Raw genomic sequence first — 17,125 nt, 5'->3', positions numbered from 1 at the left:
TTTAGATCAGCCACTAAATTACGATTATAATGCTTCCTTTTGAAGTTACTCTTGTCTCTGACTTGGGATAAATTGCCTTCATTCTGATGGCAGTAACTTGGCATTAGACCACCAAAACATCACCAAGAGGACAGAATGCAGACTCCTGAAGGTGACCCTTTCACTACGTGGTGTAGTACCAGGAGTAGACCACTTGGTCTGTTTTTCATGGGTGGAGGATCTTAAACAGTCTCTTCCCTTCCACCAAGAGTGTTATGAGATAGGAAAGAGAGTGAATGGAAAGAATGGGGTATGATTTTTCACCAAAAACCACTGAAATAAGAAAAACCTATTTGGTGACATTTACAACATAAAAAGAATAGTTCTGAAGTTTTGTCAAATTCTGTATTTTACCAGGGCCAGGTCTTCAGGAGGAGTTTTTCATTAGTTTGGTAACTATTTTATTGCAAAAGTGGGTCATTTCCCACTATTGTGCACAGAGCTTAGCAGGATTCATTCCCATAGTAAAAGAGGAGGAATCAATGTTTTGGAGCCATCGCAGCAGGTCTGCTTCATGCTCTTGTATACCAATTATCTTCATACCTGTTCTTGGAGTCAGAACTGGCACTCAGGGTCATGCAAAAGTGTCACTTCTCAATGATGGGGCATCATCTCCTCTTTGTTTATAAAAGGACACAAGATGCCTGATGAAGTGAGAGAACCTTATGGAAGAGAGGGTATACACTGTATAACGTAGCCACGTAATCCCGGGAAAAATGTGCGTGGGCTTGCCAGGTGGCCTGGCAGCACATGGGCTCTGTGCAGGTCTCACAGGCACATGCCTTTAGCAAGCAAGGCAGGCAGAAGTGCTGATAGCACAGAGTGACATTCCTCTTAACACCTGAGAATGGCAGTGTGGTCTACTCTGCTTGGGATAGCACAAAAGGATTTTTCTTGAAACATGGGGTCTGAGGGCATGAGACTCTCTGGAGTCAATATACAAGACTTAGCCAGAGTGACCATGCTACAAACTGATATATTAGTGGGTATTTATTTCTCCTTAAGGGAATCCTTAGGAGATGAGCAGAAGTCCTCGCCTCACCATTCTTCTAACACCTTGTTTATTGGTGAGTTGCAATTTCCCTTTTAAAAAGTGTTTTTCCAGCAAGAATTCATGCTCTCCAGTTAAAAACTGACTTCATCTCTGAGGAGCTTTAGTTGAGCTTTTCAGATGATCTAATAGAAAAAATCTTATCCTCTGGAAATGCCCTTCAGTGTGGTGGAGAGAGGTTGCAGCTTCTAGAGAAAAATGTCTTTCATACTAAGACAAGAATTGGTCTTTTGGGTAGTTTTCCTCTTCCATAACTGAATTAGGATATGGAGTTACAGATCATGACAACATAAAATTGCATTTCTTTGTTTTAAAGGAGGTAAAATATGATTTTAAGGTGTACCTTAGGTGGCTCTGTGTTACGGGGGGTGGTGGTTTACTTTTGTGATACCCTTACTTTGGAGGGGCTGTACCTCAGAAGCAGAGCATGCCACCATTTAAAATGAGGTGGTCACCTTTGCTATGCATTTTTATGTAACAGATGACCGTGAATCATGTCGTCCTCATCTGAACTGCAGTGACATCAACATGACAGCTGGTGTTTGTGTTGCTGTTTGCAGCTGGGCAAAGGCTATAAACCTTTCCCAGGCAAGGAGTTCCCTTGGAGGTTTGTTATGGCTTATGATTTACTTCCTTTGAAAAATGTGGTTGCTGATGTGTTTTTCTAGTGCTGCTGATTGTTTTATTTGAAGCTGTAGAGAAATCTACATCCTGAGCTTGCTGAAGGGACTTGGAAAGATGATAAATTCAGTCTTTTAGGCCTTGTGTCTCAGTAATCCTGATGGACAGTCCAGATCTATTGCAGAGGTTCGTAACAAAAAACAAGCATACAAACCTTGAAGCTCTTATTTGAAATTCAGCTGGGAAGTGTTTTTCCTTGTCATTAATAATGGTCCTGGCAGTTTTACTTGCCATCTGTTTTCCTGCTACAGATAACATTAAGCTGCATGCATGCTTTCTTGTGCATCCTCAAGCCTGATTTTGGGCGCAGTTTTACTTGATGAGCTGATTCTTAGCTGAAGCTGTTCCTTAATGACTGGGGAAGCAGAAATTAAATTACATCTTGGATTAAGCAGGAGAGCATGCAACAGGAGCTTTAGGTCCTTAGAGCTGGTCTGTTAGATCAAGGGCACAGTCACAGATGTAAAATTTGCATTGCACACTTTATTTGGCTATTTCAGTCAAAGCTAGTAAAAGCAATCAGGCATAAATGCTATTAAAATTTTGTTTATAAGCTAAGGTAAGTAAATACTGAAATAAAGTAATCTGGGGAACTCAAGTGTTTTAGTAAGATGAGGCAGAAATGTAATTTGGCCTAGTTTTTCTCATCACTTCAAGCCTGAAAAATTACCTTTCATGTTGAACACCCCAAATTGTTGGCAGTTCTGGAAGACACAGGTGCCTATTAGATACCTAAATAAAGGTACTTGCAACCTCATTCATCGGTGTCCTTTGGCTTTTTGGAATTGTCCATGCCATAGAGCAGCTCAGGGTGTTGACTCAGAGCAGGCACATGCATGGAGGGAACTTGACAGAACAGTTAGACTCCACACAGACTCTGCTGCTTACCTCCAAAGGAAAAAGCATAGAGAAGTAATAGGATCAGATACCTCTTCTTACTGGATCTTTTGAAGTCTGACATAAGATCTGAAGATAAGAATCTATGTTATGGATATAAATTCTGCACATTGTAACCTTGGATAATGAGGATGAAAAATGTGTACCTACATATGTATCAGAAATGTGACTGATCCATGGAAGAACAGGGTTGGTATCTGGCAGATGAAGTCACAGTTGGTGCTTGGGGTGGTGCAGAAAGTGAAGAACAGAGTGTTATGACTAAGGTCACCTGGTTAAACCACGGAGGGAGCTAATATGTGGTAAATGGGGGAGCATGATAAATACTGTGTGAAGTTAGAGGGTTTAGTGCCACCTCTTTTGCATTTTGTATTCTATTTTGTATTAAGCTTTCAGAGGTGAATTTCAGGTTTAGCTTCTCTTATCCTCATTTTGTCTGTATCCTAAATTTAATTTAGCACCACTGTCTTATAATCTGTAGATTTTAAGAATTCTCATTAGTCTGGTTTATGATTTACTTAATTTTGTATTTGCCTACTCTACCAACCTGCAGGTGGGGTTTTTAAAATTAATTCCTTCCTGAGTGTCTGTAATTGGTTTTAGTGACACCTGTTATAAGTCAACATGGTCACAATAGATCCATTGAGACACTCTGCCTATTTTCATATCAATTTTCTTACAGTTCAGGATGAACGCCAGCAGCCTCTGCTCTGGCAGAGCTCATGCTTCTTCTCTGTGAACTTTTGGAGTAACAACTACAAAGAGGATTGGCCTGATTCAAATGTTGTGGGTTTTTTACTTTGTGTTTGTTTCATATGGTACAGAGTATCTGTGGTTCTAGGAGAATAATAATCTTCCTTTAATAATCTTATTCAGCATGCTATTCCTCACACCATTGCCATCTTGTTAATTCCAAGTATCTCTTACTAAAATTGCTGTATATAATAGAAGTGCTCCTGTAATAAAGAAAAAAATGGAAGAAGCTGGGTGGAAGGTATCCTACCATGTATCATATACCAGTAGTGCATAGAGTAATGTGTTGATTGACATAAGAAAGCATGTAAAGGTATGATCCATTAAAGGAAAAAAAGCATTTTCCAATACAGTTAGGTTCTAAAACAGAAGGAAAAAACCCAGCATGTATCCCCCTTTTTGCAATGTATTGTGAAAAGATTAGAACTTTAAAATTAATGTCTTATGAGAGGGTGGATGCATCTATAACGTTGAAAAAATAAATAATTGAATTACTGTTTCATTTGTGTGTCTTGATATTGGCCTATTTTTACAGGCACTTTTGCATACCTGTCACTTTGTTCCCCAAAGCAGTTAAACATGAATTAATGTGATAACTTAATGTGATACTTAAACTATTTGTGCAGGACTTTGTTTCCCAGATCAGTTTCCTAAGGCACAAAAACCCCTTGTTTTGCTTTGCTTCGTGACTCGACCAAAGCATTTCTGTGGGAGTAAAATATTTTCCAAAGATATTCAGCAAGCTGGTGGTGGTACTGTTCTTTTATTCAGATTTACTTCTTGGCCTGTCCATGGCAAGGGAAGAATGAGGTCTCAGCTATTCAAAAAGATGATAGTTGTCATTCCCATGGATACCCCTGGAAACATGGGGAAGACCTCTCTGCAACTCATGTCCCCTCACTCTCCACGACCCCTGGCAACATCCCACAACCAAAGGACAGGCCAAGAAGTCAACCACTGATGGGGAGGAAACTCACACTTTGGTGGAAATGAGGCAAGCAGTCACTGTCACTTTTCTTTCCCTATTTTAAATGTAGAATGAAGAAGGTTTCCTGCAGGAGGGAATGGTGAATAATACAGGTGTTGCTGTGGATCCTGAGAACGAGGCTTATGAAATGCCTCCAGAGGTAAATCTGTTGTGGTGTTTGCTGTGAATGCATGTAAGAGAAGGGCACAGGAGGAGGCTGCATGTTTGAGTTACATGAGCCTGGCCCAGGCTGGTGCTGGGAGCTGCAAGGGCACAGCAGAAACATGGAGTCTTTGGCCAAGATCTTCCAGAGGTATAGTGCTGGGAATCAGAAAATTATTTGATTTTTTGATAGTAAGGAAGTTAATGGAAATTTATTTTCAGTGTTTCAAAACACTTGTGCCTGGGTTTTGAGGAATCCTTTTTTTGTGTGTTTAATAGGGAATGCAGGATAAACTACATCTTCATAGATGGTTGTAGTAGCTTGGGCACTCACCGATGCATCATGCTTTGTGAAGCATGATCCTAAGTTAATGCAATTATGGGAGTAAGTTATTTTGTTGGTTTATATGAACCAGCTACCTACAGTGTCTGGCATGATGCACTGTTAATTGGACTTGCAGTTTTATGGTAGCACAGATAATAAGACTTAAAATGAGAGGTATAAAAAATTTAGGCCATGATCCAATAAAAGACTTAAAGGCTTGAGCATAACATCTTGAATATCACTGAAATTATGGATGCTGCTCATGTGGCCATAGTTAAACACTCCTTTAAATGATTTACTGACTCATATGAGGATCTGCAGCACATGGTGTGCTGTTCAGCCCAGAAGCAGTATTCCTTCCTCTCCAAGTGAATTGTCATGGGTGGCCTCAGGAGTCCCTGGCAGTATCAGCCGAATGATGTGTTAATCACTGTAAAAGTCTAATTTTCCGCTAAGTACCATGACTTGTAAGGTACAGAATCTGGAAAATATGGCAAAATACAAATACATTTCATATCCTGGTCACATGAGAATCCATAATATTTGGGCATTGAATCTACCAGGAGTAGAATAAATAGAGAAGATAGGATATCTTTATCTAAAATACCAGTAGTGTTGATTTCTGCTTTCCCTCAATAGGAAGAGTATCAAGACTATGAACCTGAAGCATGAGAGTCCTTTCCTTCCTTCCTATCACCTGAAATCTACTAACTACTAAAGACGTCCCATCCTGTACGAGTGCTGAGTTCTAATGTGCCCAGTTGTTCAATTTTTTTACAGTTTTTACGGTGTATTTTGAAGTCTTCCATCAGCAATGATTGGAGTATCTGTGACTGCATCCACCTTGTTTCAGCATTTCCCTCCTGCTGAAATGAAAGCCAGTTGGCAGGGTCATTGTTGTGCTGTGGATATTGTGGCTTCAAGTTTAAAAGTTAGAAAATATTAAGTAAAAAACACCTAAGTGTCTACTGCTTATTTCTAATTCTGTACATGTTTTGTTGATAGGTTGTCAGTAATTTGATATTGTTCATGATACAGTTTTTATTTGTTTCCTATGACTATTCTTTCTGTGCAGAGATGACTTATTGTGAGAGCTTTATATATATGTGTATGTATTATACATATAAAAAAAGTAATTGAGCATGAACTATGCACCTATAAATATTAGCTGTTGAAATTTTATTGTTTTGTGATGTGTTTTATTAACTTGTGTCTGTAAATAATGGTGTTCAACTGAAGCAAATAAAACGTAACCCATTAAAAATTAATTTCTAAATTAGTGATTATTTCTAACACCACCTTTGCCTTCCAAAAGCCCCTGTTGAAGCATTTGAGCTGTGTTGCTTCTTTTGAAGGAACTGGAGGAGCAAAATCAGAAAATGTAAGCTCAGTCTGTACAAAAATCATGAAGAATGAGAAAATCAGGGCTGCTACTGCAGCTCGGTGCAGCTTTGCTGACACATTTGTTTGTAGGCTAATAAACTTGCTGTTCTAAGGGCAGCCTGAAAGTGAATGAAGCCATTAATAACGGGCTGCAGCAGATTATCAGGAAATCATGAGGCCCTTTAAAGAATTACTGTTCCAAGGTTGTTAAAGTGCTGGGGTATACTGTGATGGCTTAGTTTCAATGAATTTGTCTTGTATAAAGTCCTATTTTGCAGAAGTACAGTCTACTGTCTATTTTTAGACATGTGCTGCCTGGATATTTTTCCATACAGTATAAAGATTTGAATGTGAGATGGTTTTACTATCATGTTTTATTATATGTTATTTTGGATCAAGTGTTAGCTGTAACCTGAAGTGGTTTTGTGTTTAAGGTTCTTTAGTCTTGAATAGAATTTTGAACTTGACTTGCAGCTACCCTTTTCAGTGTTCTGGGTAACAGGTAAATATCATTTTCTGGTTTTGAAAGTGGGGAGACTTAGGCACAACCACATAATGCATGTTACTGATATGCTCAAAAAGAGGCACAGACCCAAGGAGGATGAACTCTCCAACTTGTTTGTGAACAGAGCTCCTTTCTGTCTTTCTGCAACCTTTCTGGTACCATCATGCCCGAGATGAAATAGATATTTGCAACTATGTGCCCATTCCATCTGTGGACAGTGGGAGCTGATGATGTAGTACTGTGAGCTAGTCACATGCTGATTTCATGGTGCTTAGAATACCAGTGCTTCAGTTTCCTGTGTCATCCCCCAGTCCCAACCCAATATTTCTCAGGATTTTGATTTATTTCAGAAGAATTGCTATCAAGCTCTTTTTACTTTTCTTCAAAGCAATGAAAAAATCCCCTTGATAATTTCAGACAACTTTCAGGTATTTTCATCAATTGTTTAATTGCTTAACAGAATCTAAATTCCTGTGGTTTTTTTGGTTTTTTTTTTTCAGAGATCTTTCATGGTAATCTGTAGCAACCCACCAACAGGTAGGTTGAAGTCTCTTTCACAGGTGACGTGTCAAAAGATTTTCTTGGCCTGGACATGTTTACTGTGAAAAATTAATGTCTCAGTTACAAATCTACTGAGCTGAGTCTTGTGCCTGGTACTTTGGAAAATAGCACTGGAAATAGCAGTCTAAATAGAATATGTATTTCTGTTGTTCATCTTCACTTTCACTGCCCAGGTCTTGATTTCTCTATTGCTTCTTTACCAGGGAACCAATTTAAACTGGTTGCTCACATGCTGCAAGTAAGTAGCGCACTTCTTAAATAAGCTGTGGGGAGTGTTATATCATAAAGAACAGTAGTGAGTTTGTTTCTGAGACTGGTCCCTTGTCTGAACATGTAAGAGTTAATGAATTTCTTGAATTGGTAATATCAGCAAATCATTCACAGTTTTTAGGTAATTTAAAACATACCAAAGTTGATCAGTTCGGTTCTTGTGTGCCTCTTGCAAACGTGCCCTCAGATGGCCCCAAAAGTCCATGGGACCCTGGTTACTATGGCAGCACAGTGTGATGCACTGCTGTAGTAACAAGCTGCATTTTAATTAGATTCCTTTAAGGGCTGCCTGACCATCCTTTCCAGGTAAACCAAGTGTCATTGTGTCTTATTTTTTGCAGTGAGATGGATATTGGCATGCAGGTTGCAAATGTCAGAATTGTGTTGGGTGCTAAAGCTGAACTAAATAGATTCTGTTGAATTCAGATTTTTAGAAGTGTCTACTCTGTGTATTAAAAAATGCTTCTGCTGGTATGCTAATTTTTTTTTTTTAAGCAATGTCTGCCAGAGAGGAATATATCTTGGAGCTCTTTTTTTGTAAGAGCTTGGATTTTAAAGCAAAAGCATTCTTCTATTGTCTAATTAAGAGTTAATAATGAGCCTCACCATATCCTGCTCCTCTGGGGGAAAAAACACATGTTGCTTTTTTGTTCTATTTTGACAACTTTAATTGGAATTGTAATGGTTCCTAATTAAACACATTGTAATAATGTTTTCATTACTGTAAATCATAGTGTTAATACTTGTGTTACATGACTTATATAATGAATTTCAAGTGTTTCCTCTCCCCACCAAAGACTTTCCTTTATTCCCTCAAGACAGTTGAAGGCAAATTAAGGTAAATTGCAATGTCAAAAACTCAAAGAAAAGTAATGTGCCTGTATCTCTACAGGAAGCACAGATTTTATTCATCCTGGTTTTCATAGCATGGACAGTCTAGGCCCAGGGATGCTCATGTGGAAGGATCAGACATGGACAGTGGGTCAAACAGCTGCAACAAGCTCCAAGTTGAGACCACTGCCTCCAAGAACTGGGAGACTGGAAGATCTGCAGCTGTCCATTTAAAGGCTGAAATAATTCCAGGAGCACAATGAAAGACAGGTACAGAATGTCTGCCTACACATATTCATAAAATCTTAATATACAAAATAGGACTACTTAATTGCCCTAAGATTTGATCCAAAGTTCACTGAAATCTGTGAAAATCTTCCTACTGGCTTCACATAGGTGTGTTAGGACAGCTATAGCTCCAGTATACATGTGATCTTCTTGAACAAATTGTGTGGCAGTCTGCACTGACATGGTGAGTTTCCACTTCATTTCTTCTGCATGTTTTTTTGGGAGGAAATAAGTGCTGAAACCCTTGATTCTAGAGTTTCCTGAGGCACTGGCCATACAGTACTGTTTTTGTCAGGCAGATATGTGATGGGGGTGATGCTCCCTTATCCCTAACTTGCTGAAAGTAAAGGAAGTTTTTTGCAAAGTATCTATGAATAGCAAAAGTAGCAGAAAAGCAGAGATAGATATCTTGATAATCCCAGAGCTTAGTCCTTACCAGGCATTTTCAGCATAGCTTTGTTTTATATGCTGGCAAAATATACCTCAGGTGCTGGGTTTGAATGGGGTGGTTGTCCTTAAGTATTGCAACCTTAGAGTTAATTACTCTTTAAGGTAACTGATGTTTATTCACACATTAATCCAAACTAACTTTTTGTGTTCTGCTCTGAAATAGCTTAGGAAGTAAGTGGGAGAAAACAGGTGGTTCCCTGTTAGTGGTTTTGGTTTCCAGTGACTTTAACTAAATCATCTGGTAACTTTTTGGCCCCTAGCTTGAGGCTTTCAATATTACTAGAAAAAACACTAATAATGAACTTCACACGGTATGGTCATTCTGCTTGGATGCATGAAGTTCTGCAACAATAGTATGAGTTTTCACACAATCAGGCCTGCCTGTGAATTGCAATAACCAAATGCAAATGACATCTTAGCCTTCAGTGTCTCCATGAAGCACTTCTAATGGAAATATCATCTGCTTAAATGCAGACATAAACAACTTTTCTCCAGCCTGCCTGACATTTAATGTGTAACTCAGAAGGTTCCTCTGATATAAAAAAGACTGGCAGATGGAGAAACAGCAGGTGGGACCTCAGATGAGACAGCCAGGAGGTAACAAACAGAATAGGAAACTAGGTCAGATGACATTTCTCCCATGATGGAATAAATGCTTTCACAAATGCTTCCTCCAGTGGATGCATTAAAGTGGGGTTTCATCATTTTCCACTAATATTCACAGCTTTGCATAGGTCAGAGTCTACCAGCAACTGATACATCTGTAGGGTACATTTCTGCAGAAAAGGTGAATGTCTGAGATTACAAGTGTGTGTTTTTCAGCTGCAGCATAGGAGAGCTCTTCACAGGAAGCCAAAGCACCCATGTACTTCTGATTAAACATAACATTTAACCAGAATAATGTTTTATGAAAAGGCAACTGCTGGGATATCTCAACTTTTCTTTCTAGTCACCACTGTCCCATTGGTTTCTTTATCTCCGTTAATCTGCTACATTTTCAGCAGGTCAGCTCTTACCCTGTACCCATTGCTGAGTGTCCATTTTATTGCAGAATTTTACTCCAGCCATTGTGTCTAGTACATTGTGATGAGGATGTAAGCATGTCTGGAGAGCTGGGGTTTTTGGTCTTTGATCCTCCCTCTGAAAAGGGGAGGTTTGTCTCCTCCTTGCTGTGCTCCATCCCTACAGCAGCCAAAGGCACGGCAAGGCAGAGGCACTGCACAAAGGCACTGAGGGGTGGGGAGGTACAGGGGCTGTTCAGGGATGGCTGAGGAAGAAAACCAGGCATGCGAGCCTTGCTGAGAATTGGCTGGCATTCTTCCTGCCTCCCTTCCCCAGGCACTGCTTCTGGTGTCAGAGGCTAATGATAGAAAATATCCATGGCTTTACAATGCTTCCAGGGACTGGCACCTCGAGGAGCCAGGTAAATTCAGAACAGGGATGCTTCACTCTCCATGAGCCAGAATTCCTGTGCTGTTTGAGGAGACCTGGCTTTTTATGCTGAGTTTCCTCTTCTATTTTTCTGAAATCCTCTGTACAAAAAAACAAACAAACCAAAAAAAACCCAAAAAAAAAAAAAAAAAAACAAAAAAAAAAAAAAGAAAAAAAAACCAAAAAAAACCCGCCAAAACAAACAAACAAAAAAAAAAAAAAAAAACCAAAAAAACAACTCAAAGTATGAAATCTGATTTTATTAGTCTCTGAACAGAAGAGGAAACTGCACAATGCCATTAGGGTTGTATCCTCTGTTGTTTGGCCAGGCATTTTATTCATGTGAATTTCAGTTGTAAAATTCCATGAATCCTTGCAAAAATAACAAAGATGGTCATCTAATGTTAGCATCCTCCTGAAATGGCTGCATTACCTACTTCCCAAAACCAGAAAAATCTCAAAAGAAGCAGCCTTAGCAAGAAGAAATAACAGTGCTGTTGTGTAAAATAGGAAAATATGTTAATGGTGAGAATATAAAGAGCAGTGATTTACAAGCAATGTATAATAAGGCCAAAAAGAAATGAAATCTGTGATCTCAGTCCACTAAGTAACTGTCTAGTTTCCTTGGCAGAGGAAGGTGGTGGCATCTCTGACAAAACCCTTGAAACAAAATTCCTCCTATTTCTTCAGCTCCCTTGTTCCAAAATTGTGTTCCTTTCTGGCCCAGATTTGCAGCAAGAGAGTGATATATTTTATTTGAATAACTGGGTGTTCCAAGGTGTGAAATAAATGGACTTTTGAAAGCCTTCAATTTTCATTCTCAGTTTTATGAATGCTCAAGAAATTCAAATATGATGATAATTCCAGTCTGTTAGAGTCTGTGCAAAGGCATTTGCTGTGTACTAGAGCGACAGCTCTCCTGTACTAAATCTTCATTTCACAGATTGATGAGTCTTTTCTTGCTGTAATTGTTGTTCAGTATGTGTAGGCACTATCATTAGATACTGTAAGGGATACTGTTTTAGTAATTTTCTTCAAGGGTGGGGAATTATCCCAAATTCAAGCAATCCATTTTTAAGGCATTTAATATAAATACTAGGTAACATACTTGAAAGCTGCCAAATTCAAGCCTCACAACTAACAGCCCAAAGCTGCATTAGCAGAGCTTTGCAGGTATAACCACATAACTGTATAAGTGGCTTATCTTACCTACAGTGCAGTGTTACTGACATTATTTGTTCCTTTATAGTTAAATACACTGTGTAATAAAGATGCACTGTTGCTACCACACCTCTGGACCAGGTGTTCTTGATGATACAGCTCCATCAGTCAAGATCCACAGTTTTTCTCCCCCACATTGTGCTTAGTGCTCTTTCTGAAGCAGTCGTTATAGTGCCAGTTCCACTTAACTGCATGTGGTGATAACTACCAGAAATCCTGGCATTTCCTAGTGACACGCTGGATTTTTTTGGCAAACCTTCTGCTCCTAAGAACAGCATGGCTTTTCTGAACCCAAGTGCCAGTGGGACATTGGCTCCTGTGTGACTGCCAGCAAGCTCTTCCTATCAAGGGTAGACCATTACACAAACAATCATATTAAATCAAGGTACTCTCTCTCATAAGGAGATAGGCTATGCTGCTTAAATAAAGGGAATTATCCTGAGCTTGACTATAAGCTGAATAGATGAGTGTTAGCAGAGCAATTCTGCTCTGGAGCAGCTTGATGGCAAGGCAGCTCTGGGAGGATGTTAGCTGACTAATGCAAGTCAGTCTAGAAATGAGAGCACAAGTGCAATCCCTCTGGATCCAAAAGGCAAAAACTGGTGAAGAGAGGAGAGCATTTGGTGAGATAATGCATTGAATACATTGATAAATTGCCCATCTTTTTTCTCTTTAATCACTTTTTCTTGTCTTACACGTCACAAGGTTGCTGGAGGGAAAGGTCATTGACTCTTCCATGACTGTCTGTTCCCTTATTCGATAGGACCTTAAATAATGCTGAAACTTAAGTGAAGTAAAAGGATAATAGTGTTAAACTGGAGGTCAGGAGAACAGAGTCAAGTGTGGTGCCTCTGGGGACCCTTTTGAAATCTTCACGAAAATGGTGTGACTGGTGTTGGAGCAGAGTTCAGTTCTCGGCCCCTGTGGGCTACTTCAACTCTTTGTAAATTGTTGCCTATGTTCCTGCCAGGCTTCTCATTAGACAAATCACAGGTACTGTCATGAAAAAAAAAAAGTTTTATTTTACCCAACATCAAAGACTTTTGCATTGTTTAAAATTATGTATTTGTGTGTTCCCAGCTCCATCTCCTGCTTAGTGCCTCAACCAGCTCCACCTCCACCTGGCTGACAGGGATGTAAGTTCCAGAGAAGATGCTGCCTTTTAAGTGGGATTTACTTTATCTCAGAAATTGCAAAGGGAAGGAAAGGAAGAAAAGTGTGTGACTGCAATGTTGCAAAAAGCAGATGCTTTCTAGAAGTAAGTGGGAAGTATTACTTTGCTGTTTCTTTAGTACCTGCAGAAGCAGTGCAGCCTATACAGGGCTGTGCCTTCAGCTTTTTGTGTCTGTGACAGGCAGGAAGGGTTACAATCAGAAAACTAAATCAATGGGCAAATACAGATCCCACAACACTGGGACAACAAAGGTGTCCTTTGATGTAAGATACAGAGAGACTTTAATTCAAATTCTGTTACTTGATTATGATGTTGTGGTAGGGAAGTCACCTCAACTGAACTTATGACCCCAACTTTAAACCAGAAATAGGTGTTCTTGCAAGTGCTTGCAGATCTGAGAGGTGTTATTACAAGCTACCCTAACTTCATTTAATAATGTGGACAAAATATAGCAGTGGAATATAAGGAAGGGGAAATTCATTTGTAGCTAGTTGCCATAGTTAGATGTTTCTTTTCCTCTGTCTTCTCCTTTTTATGTCATTTACCAGGGCTAAATGGCTCTCATGACTTTAAGAAACACAGGACAAGATCACGACAACTGAATGGAAAGTGTAAAATAATGGGTTTGCAAGCTTCCCTGTTTTCATGCAGGTATTCCTGTTAAAATGACCAAGCCATACTATTTATAGATGGCTGATGTTTTTTTAAAAGGAAACATTACCAAAATGGTTTGTTTTTTTTTTTATTATCTCACTAATAATTCTGTGGTGGAAAAGAGCAACAGCAGGTCTTTTCTTCCAGCTTCTTAATTTAACTTGAAAGCAAGGAATGGGCTCAGTTAGATGTGAAATGTAAACAATTCTCTATTTTTTTAATTAAATAAACTGGAACCTGAATATTCACATGGATATCATTGATTTGCACAACATCAGTTTGCAGCTAAGGTACCTGAAGATAATTGTTTTTCCATCTTCCCTGACTTGGGATCATGCCACAGCCACATGCTTGACCCCAAGACTGGGGTTTGTACCCCAATGACACCTGGACTCTGAACTTGTTGATTGGGCCAGCAATTCTCCAGTCTGAGCTCTGGTACTGTGTGCCCGAGTGTCAGGAGTTGGAGTGCACCCTTCCTAGACTTTCCTTTTCCTTCAGGGTTTGGGGAGAATTTCACTCACACACTATTTCCAGAACACTCTTGCCCAAGAATAGCCTATTTTCTCGGTTAACTTTTATCCTTGTCTTTCTGCTGATCTTATGGTGTTCAGTTACAAAGCCCAAGATGTGTTGACTATCAGGTCAAAACATTGCACATCCCTGATTCCCAGTGGAATCTCTTTGGAGACATAATGTACAGAAAGTGCAGCGTACAATGGATACGTGCTGATTTTTAAAACGGAAATCTGCTCTATTTTTGTTTGTCTTTCCCATTTATATTATTTCAAAAACAGGTGGTTATGTGTATATTTATTTTTCTGGGCACATTACTAGACATTAAGTAGGAGTCTTAGCCATCTGAAAGGGAATAGAGTCACAGAGATAGAGGATGGAAACCAGCAGTGCAATGGCTTCCCCATAGTCATTTTTCTGTATCAGTGATTTTAGTTACATGTCACAATATAGTGAGATTGGGTTTGCAGAGGCAAGAGGGAACCTTGGAAAAAATGGTACAGGTGTGAATATTCCCAGAGGAGCAAAATCCATTTTCAGCTATAGGGACAATTAAAAGTCAGCCAGACCTCAGAGGCCAGATTTAATTAATCTGCTCATTGAAATCCAAGTAGTTTATTTGCATGTTTGTCAATATGATTTCCTTTTCCAGAAGGGGAGTCACCTTGCTGTTGCTTTTGAATCCCACTTTGCACAGTACTTTTGCTACTCAAAAATCTTAAAATAAGTAATTTCCTCTTTCTGCTTCACATTTCTGCTTTTGGGCTTCAGATTTCTGCCTTTCTCTTTGCTGATGCTTATCGGAGTAACTTTCTACAATTTTTGTGGGTATGCAAGGCTTCACCTATCACTTGAGAAAAGCTTACTGCAGCACAGAAGGACCTATCACTTTCCTGTTGGCTTTCACCCAGTTTCACACAGTGATGTATTTCCAATGCCATTTTTAATGATACTGGTTGTAGGAGGATCAGTGTTTGTGACTGTCATGTACAGTTTATCAGCCAGCTTGCTGTTGTCATTTTGGTGGGTTTTATGAGATTATAAATACTCTGGACAGGTTGGCAGCCTGTTTCACCTCTCAGTAGTTTCAGAAATCCCAGGGGCTTCAGTTACTACTTGTTGCTGGTGTTAGGAGAGCATCCTCAGGCCCTAGACGTGATTGGGCAAAGAGGCTCTAAAATACCAGGTTGGAGAGACAAACCTGACAAAGACTATAAATGCATTACCTGCTATTTACAAAGCTGAAAGGGAGGTGAGTTTTTGTGGCTTTTTAGAACATCTGGCATATTCCCAGTACCATGCAAATAAACAATAACATTGCAGAGAAACGTGTGAAATACTTCTGTTTTAAATGGCAGCAGTCCCCTGTTTGTCACCAATCACGTACGCTTGATGGTGAGGGAGATTGTTTTTCAGAATCAATTGGGAAAAAAACCCTGGCTCGTAGACTGACCTGCTGGGGATTGCATTCTGACCCTCCAATGAAATGTTTTTGCACTTGCTGGTGAACAGGTGAGGAAACTGAAGAGTACTGTTGGCAGCTAAACATCAGGTATTGAGATAAGCCAGCACTCAGCATGCTTCTCACTTTGTTAGGATGCCACCACAAGGTCTTCCTCCCTTTACCTCCCTCCCCCAGAAAATTCTGGTGATTTATAGATTTATCACTACTATTATTTTAGATGAATGACCCCCCAAATGTTGAGTCTAACCTTGCTGTGGGGTATCTCGAAAGCCATCATCACCTTTTGCGGCCATGTCTGAATATACTTCAAAAACCCTACCAAGAATGTTACTCATATGTCATCATTTATGTTCTGTTTTCAAATGGATTCTTATTAAAAAGGACCTAAAAGAACCACCAAAAACCAACACCCCTGGTTTTTTCTTTTCTTAAACACAGTGTGCCTTTTATGCTGTCAGACAAGGAGCTGAGGAGCATTCAGTGTGTTTAGAACTGAAACCTTTGAACAATTGATTCACTAGATAATAGCTCTAGCATTTTCTCCTTCCTTTGGCACACGTGCAGATGTAGTCTGAAGTGTCTTGTGCAGCTGAACAGGCTGATGAAGCCTGGGGAATTTCCAGGTCAAGCCTTTATGTGCTGGTGAACATGCAGAAATACAAATACCAGGGTTACAGATAGTAGATGCAACCTTCTGTCTGAGCATTTTTTCAGGAAGTCAGGGTTCTAACCTGTGCTAATACCTAAAATGCTTCACCTCTGTATTTAAATAGAAGCTTTGTCTAAACACTTTAAAAAATCTGTCCTCACAGGTGTTAAGCTTTAGAGATGTCAGGAACAGATGTCAGTGCTATGGACATGATTAGGAAGATTTTCTTGGCTTTTCTTTTTATTTGAGAGTAGGTTCTTGTCTTTGTAGCCTGCCCAGTGCTTTTGGGCAGTCACACCACAGAGACTGCTCTTGATTTCTAAATTACTATTGATTAGAAGTCATCTTTTTTGTTACTTGCAGTAAGTAATACAGAGGGAAACATCTATTAGAGTGGAAGAAACATCTACTAGAGTGTTCTGTTTAAGCTGTTGTAAAACCAATCATTTAACTTTGTGCCAGATAAATCTCATTTCATATTAGTGAATTTTTATTTCTTGCATCAACTCTGACTTTCAGGAAGCCTCTTCCCTGTCACACTCACCTTGGACTACCTCATCAGTCAATTTACAGGAGACTGAGGATATGTGCTTTGAGATGGGGAATGCTTTTGATATGCAATTTTTAATTGAGTTTTTAATTTACTCTTTTAGCAAGTTAAAAGCCCTGTGGCAAGTCCCCAAGAAAGGTATGGGAGTGAAGCCAGTTCTTTCTCCTCCAGTCTCTGGAAACAGTATAGAAATGCCCAGCAAGGGGTGTCTTCCAGTCTGTCCTTTTCACTCCAAAAGCTTCCTTCTTTAATGTCTGCTTGTGTACTCACAGTTTCTCTTCTTACCCACACTGGAGCTCAAG

At 39.5% G+C, this 17,125-nt stretch overlaps 1 protein-coding gene across 2 annotated transcripts in view; it reads left to right on the top strand.

Moving 5' to 3' along the window:
• The window catches only part of SNCA (synuclein alpha), a 63,655-nt gene extending 57,512 nt beyond the window's left edge, over window positions 1-6,143 (top strand). For both annotated transcript variants that reach the window (XM_053975917.1, XM_053975919.1), the window contains exons 5-6: window positions 4,459-4,548; window positions 5,515-6,143. In XM_053975917.1, coding sequence (XP_053831892.1) covers window positions 4,459-4,548; window positions 5,515-5,547 — 123 coding nt within the window. In that variant the 3' untranslated portion in view covers window positions 5,548-6,143. The remainder of the gene's footprint in view (window positions 1-4,458; window positions 4,549-5,514) is intronic.
• Window positions 6,144-17,125: the final 10,982 nt, after the last annotated feature.

Source organism: Vidua macroura, chromosome 4 (assembly GCF_024509145.1).
Source record: "Vidua macroura isolate BioBank_ID:100142 chromosome 4, ASM2450914v1, whole genome shotgun sequence".
In the NCBI taxonomy this organism is placed as follows: domain Eukaryota; kingdom Metazoa; phylum Chordata; class Aves; order Passeriformes; family Viduidae; genus Vidua; species Vidua macroura.
This window is presented reverse-complemented; position numbering and strand designations above follow the sequence as displayed.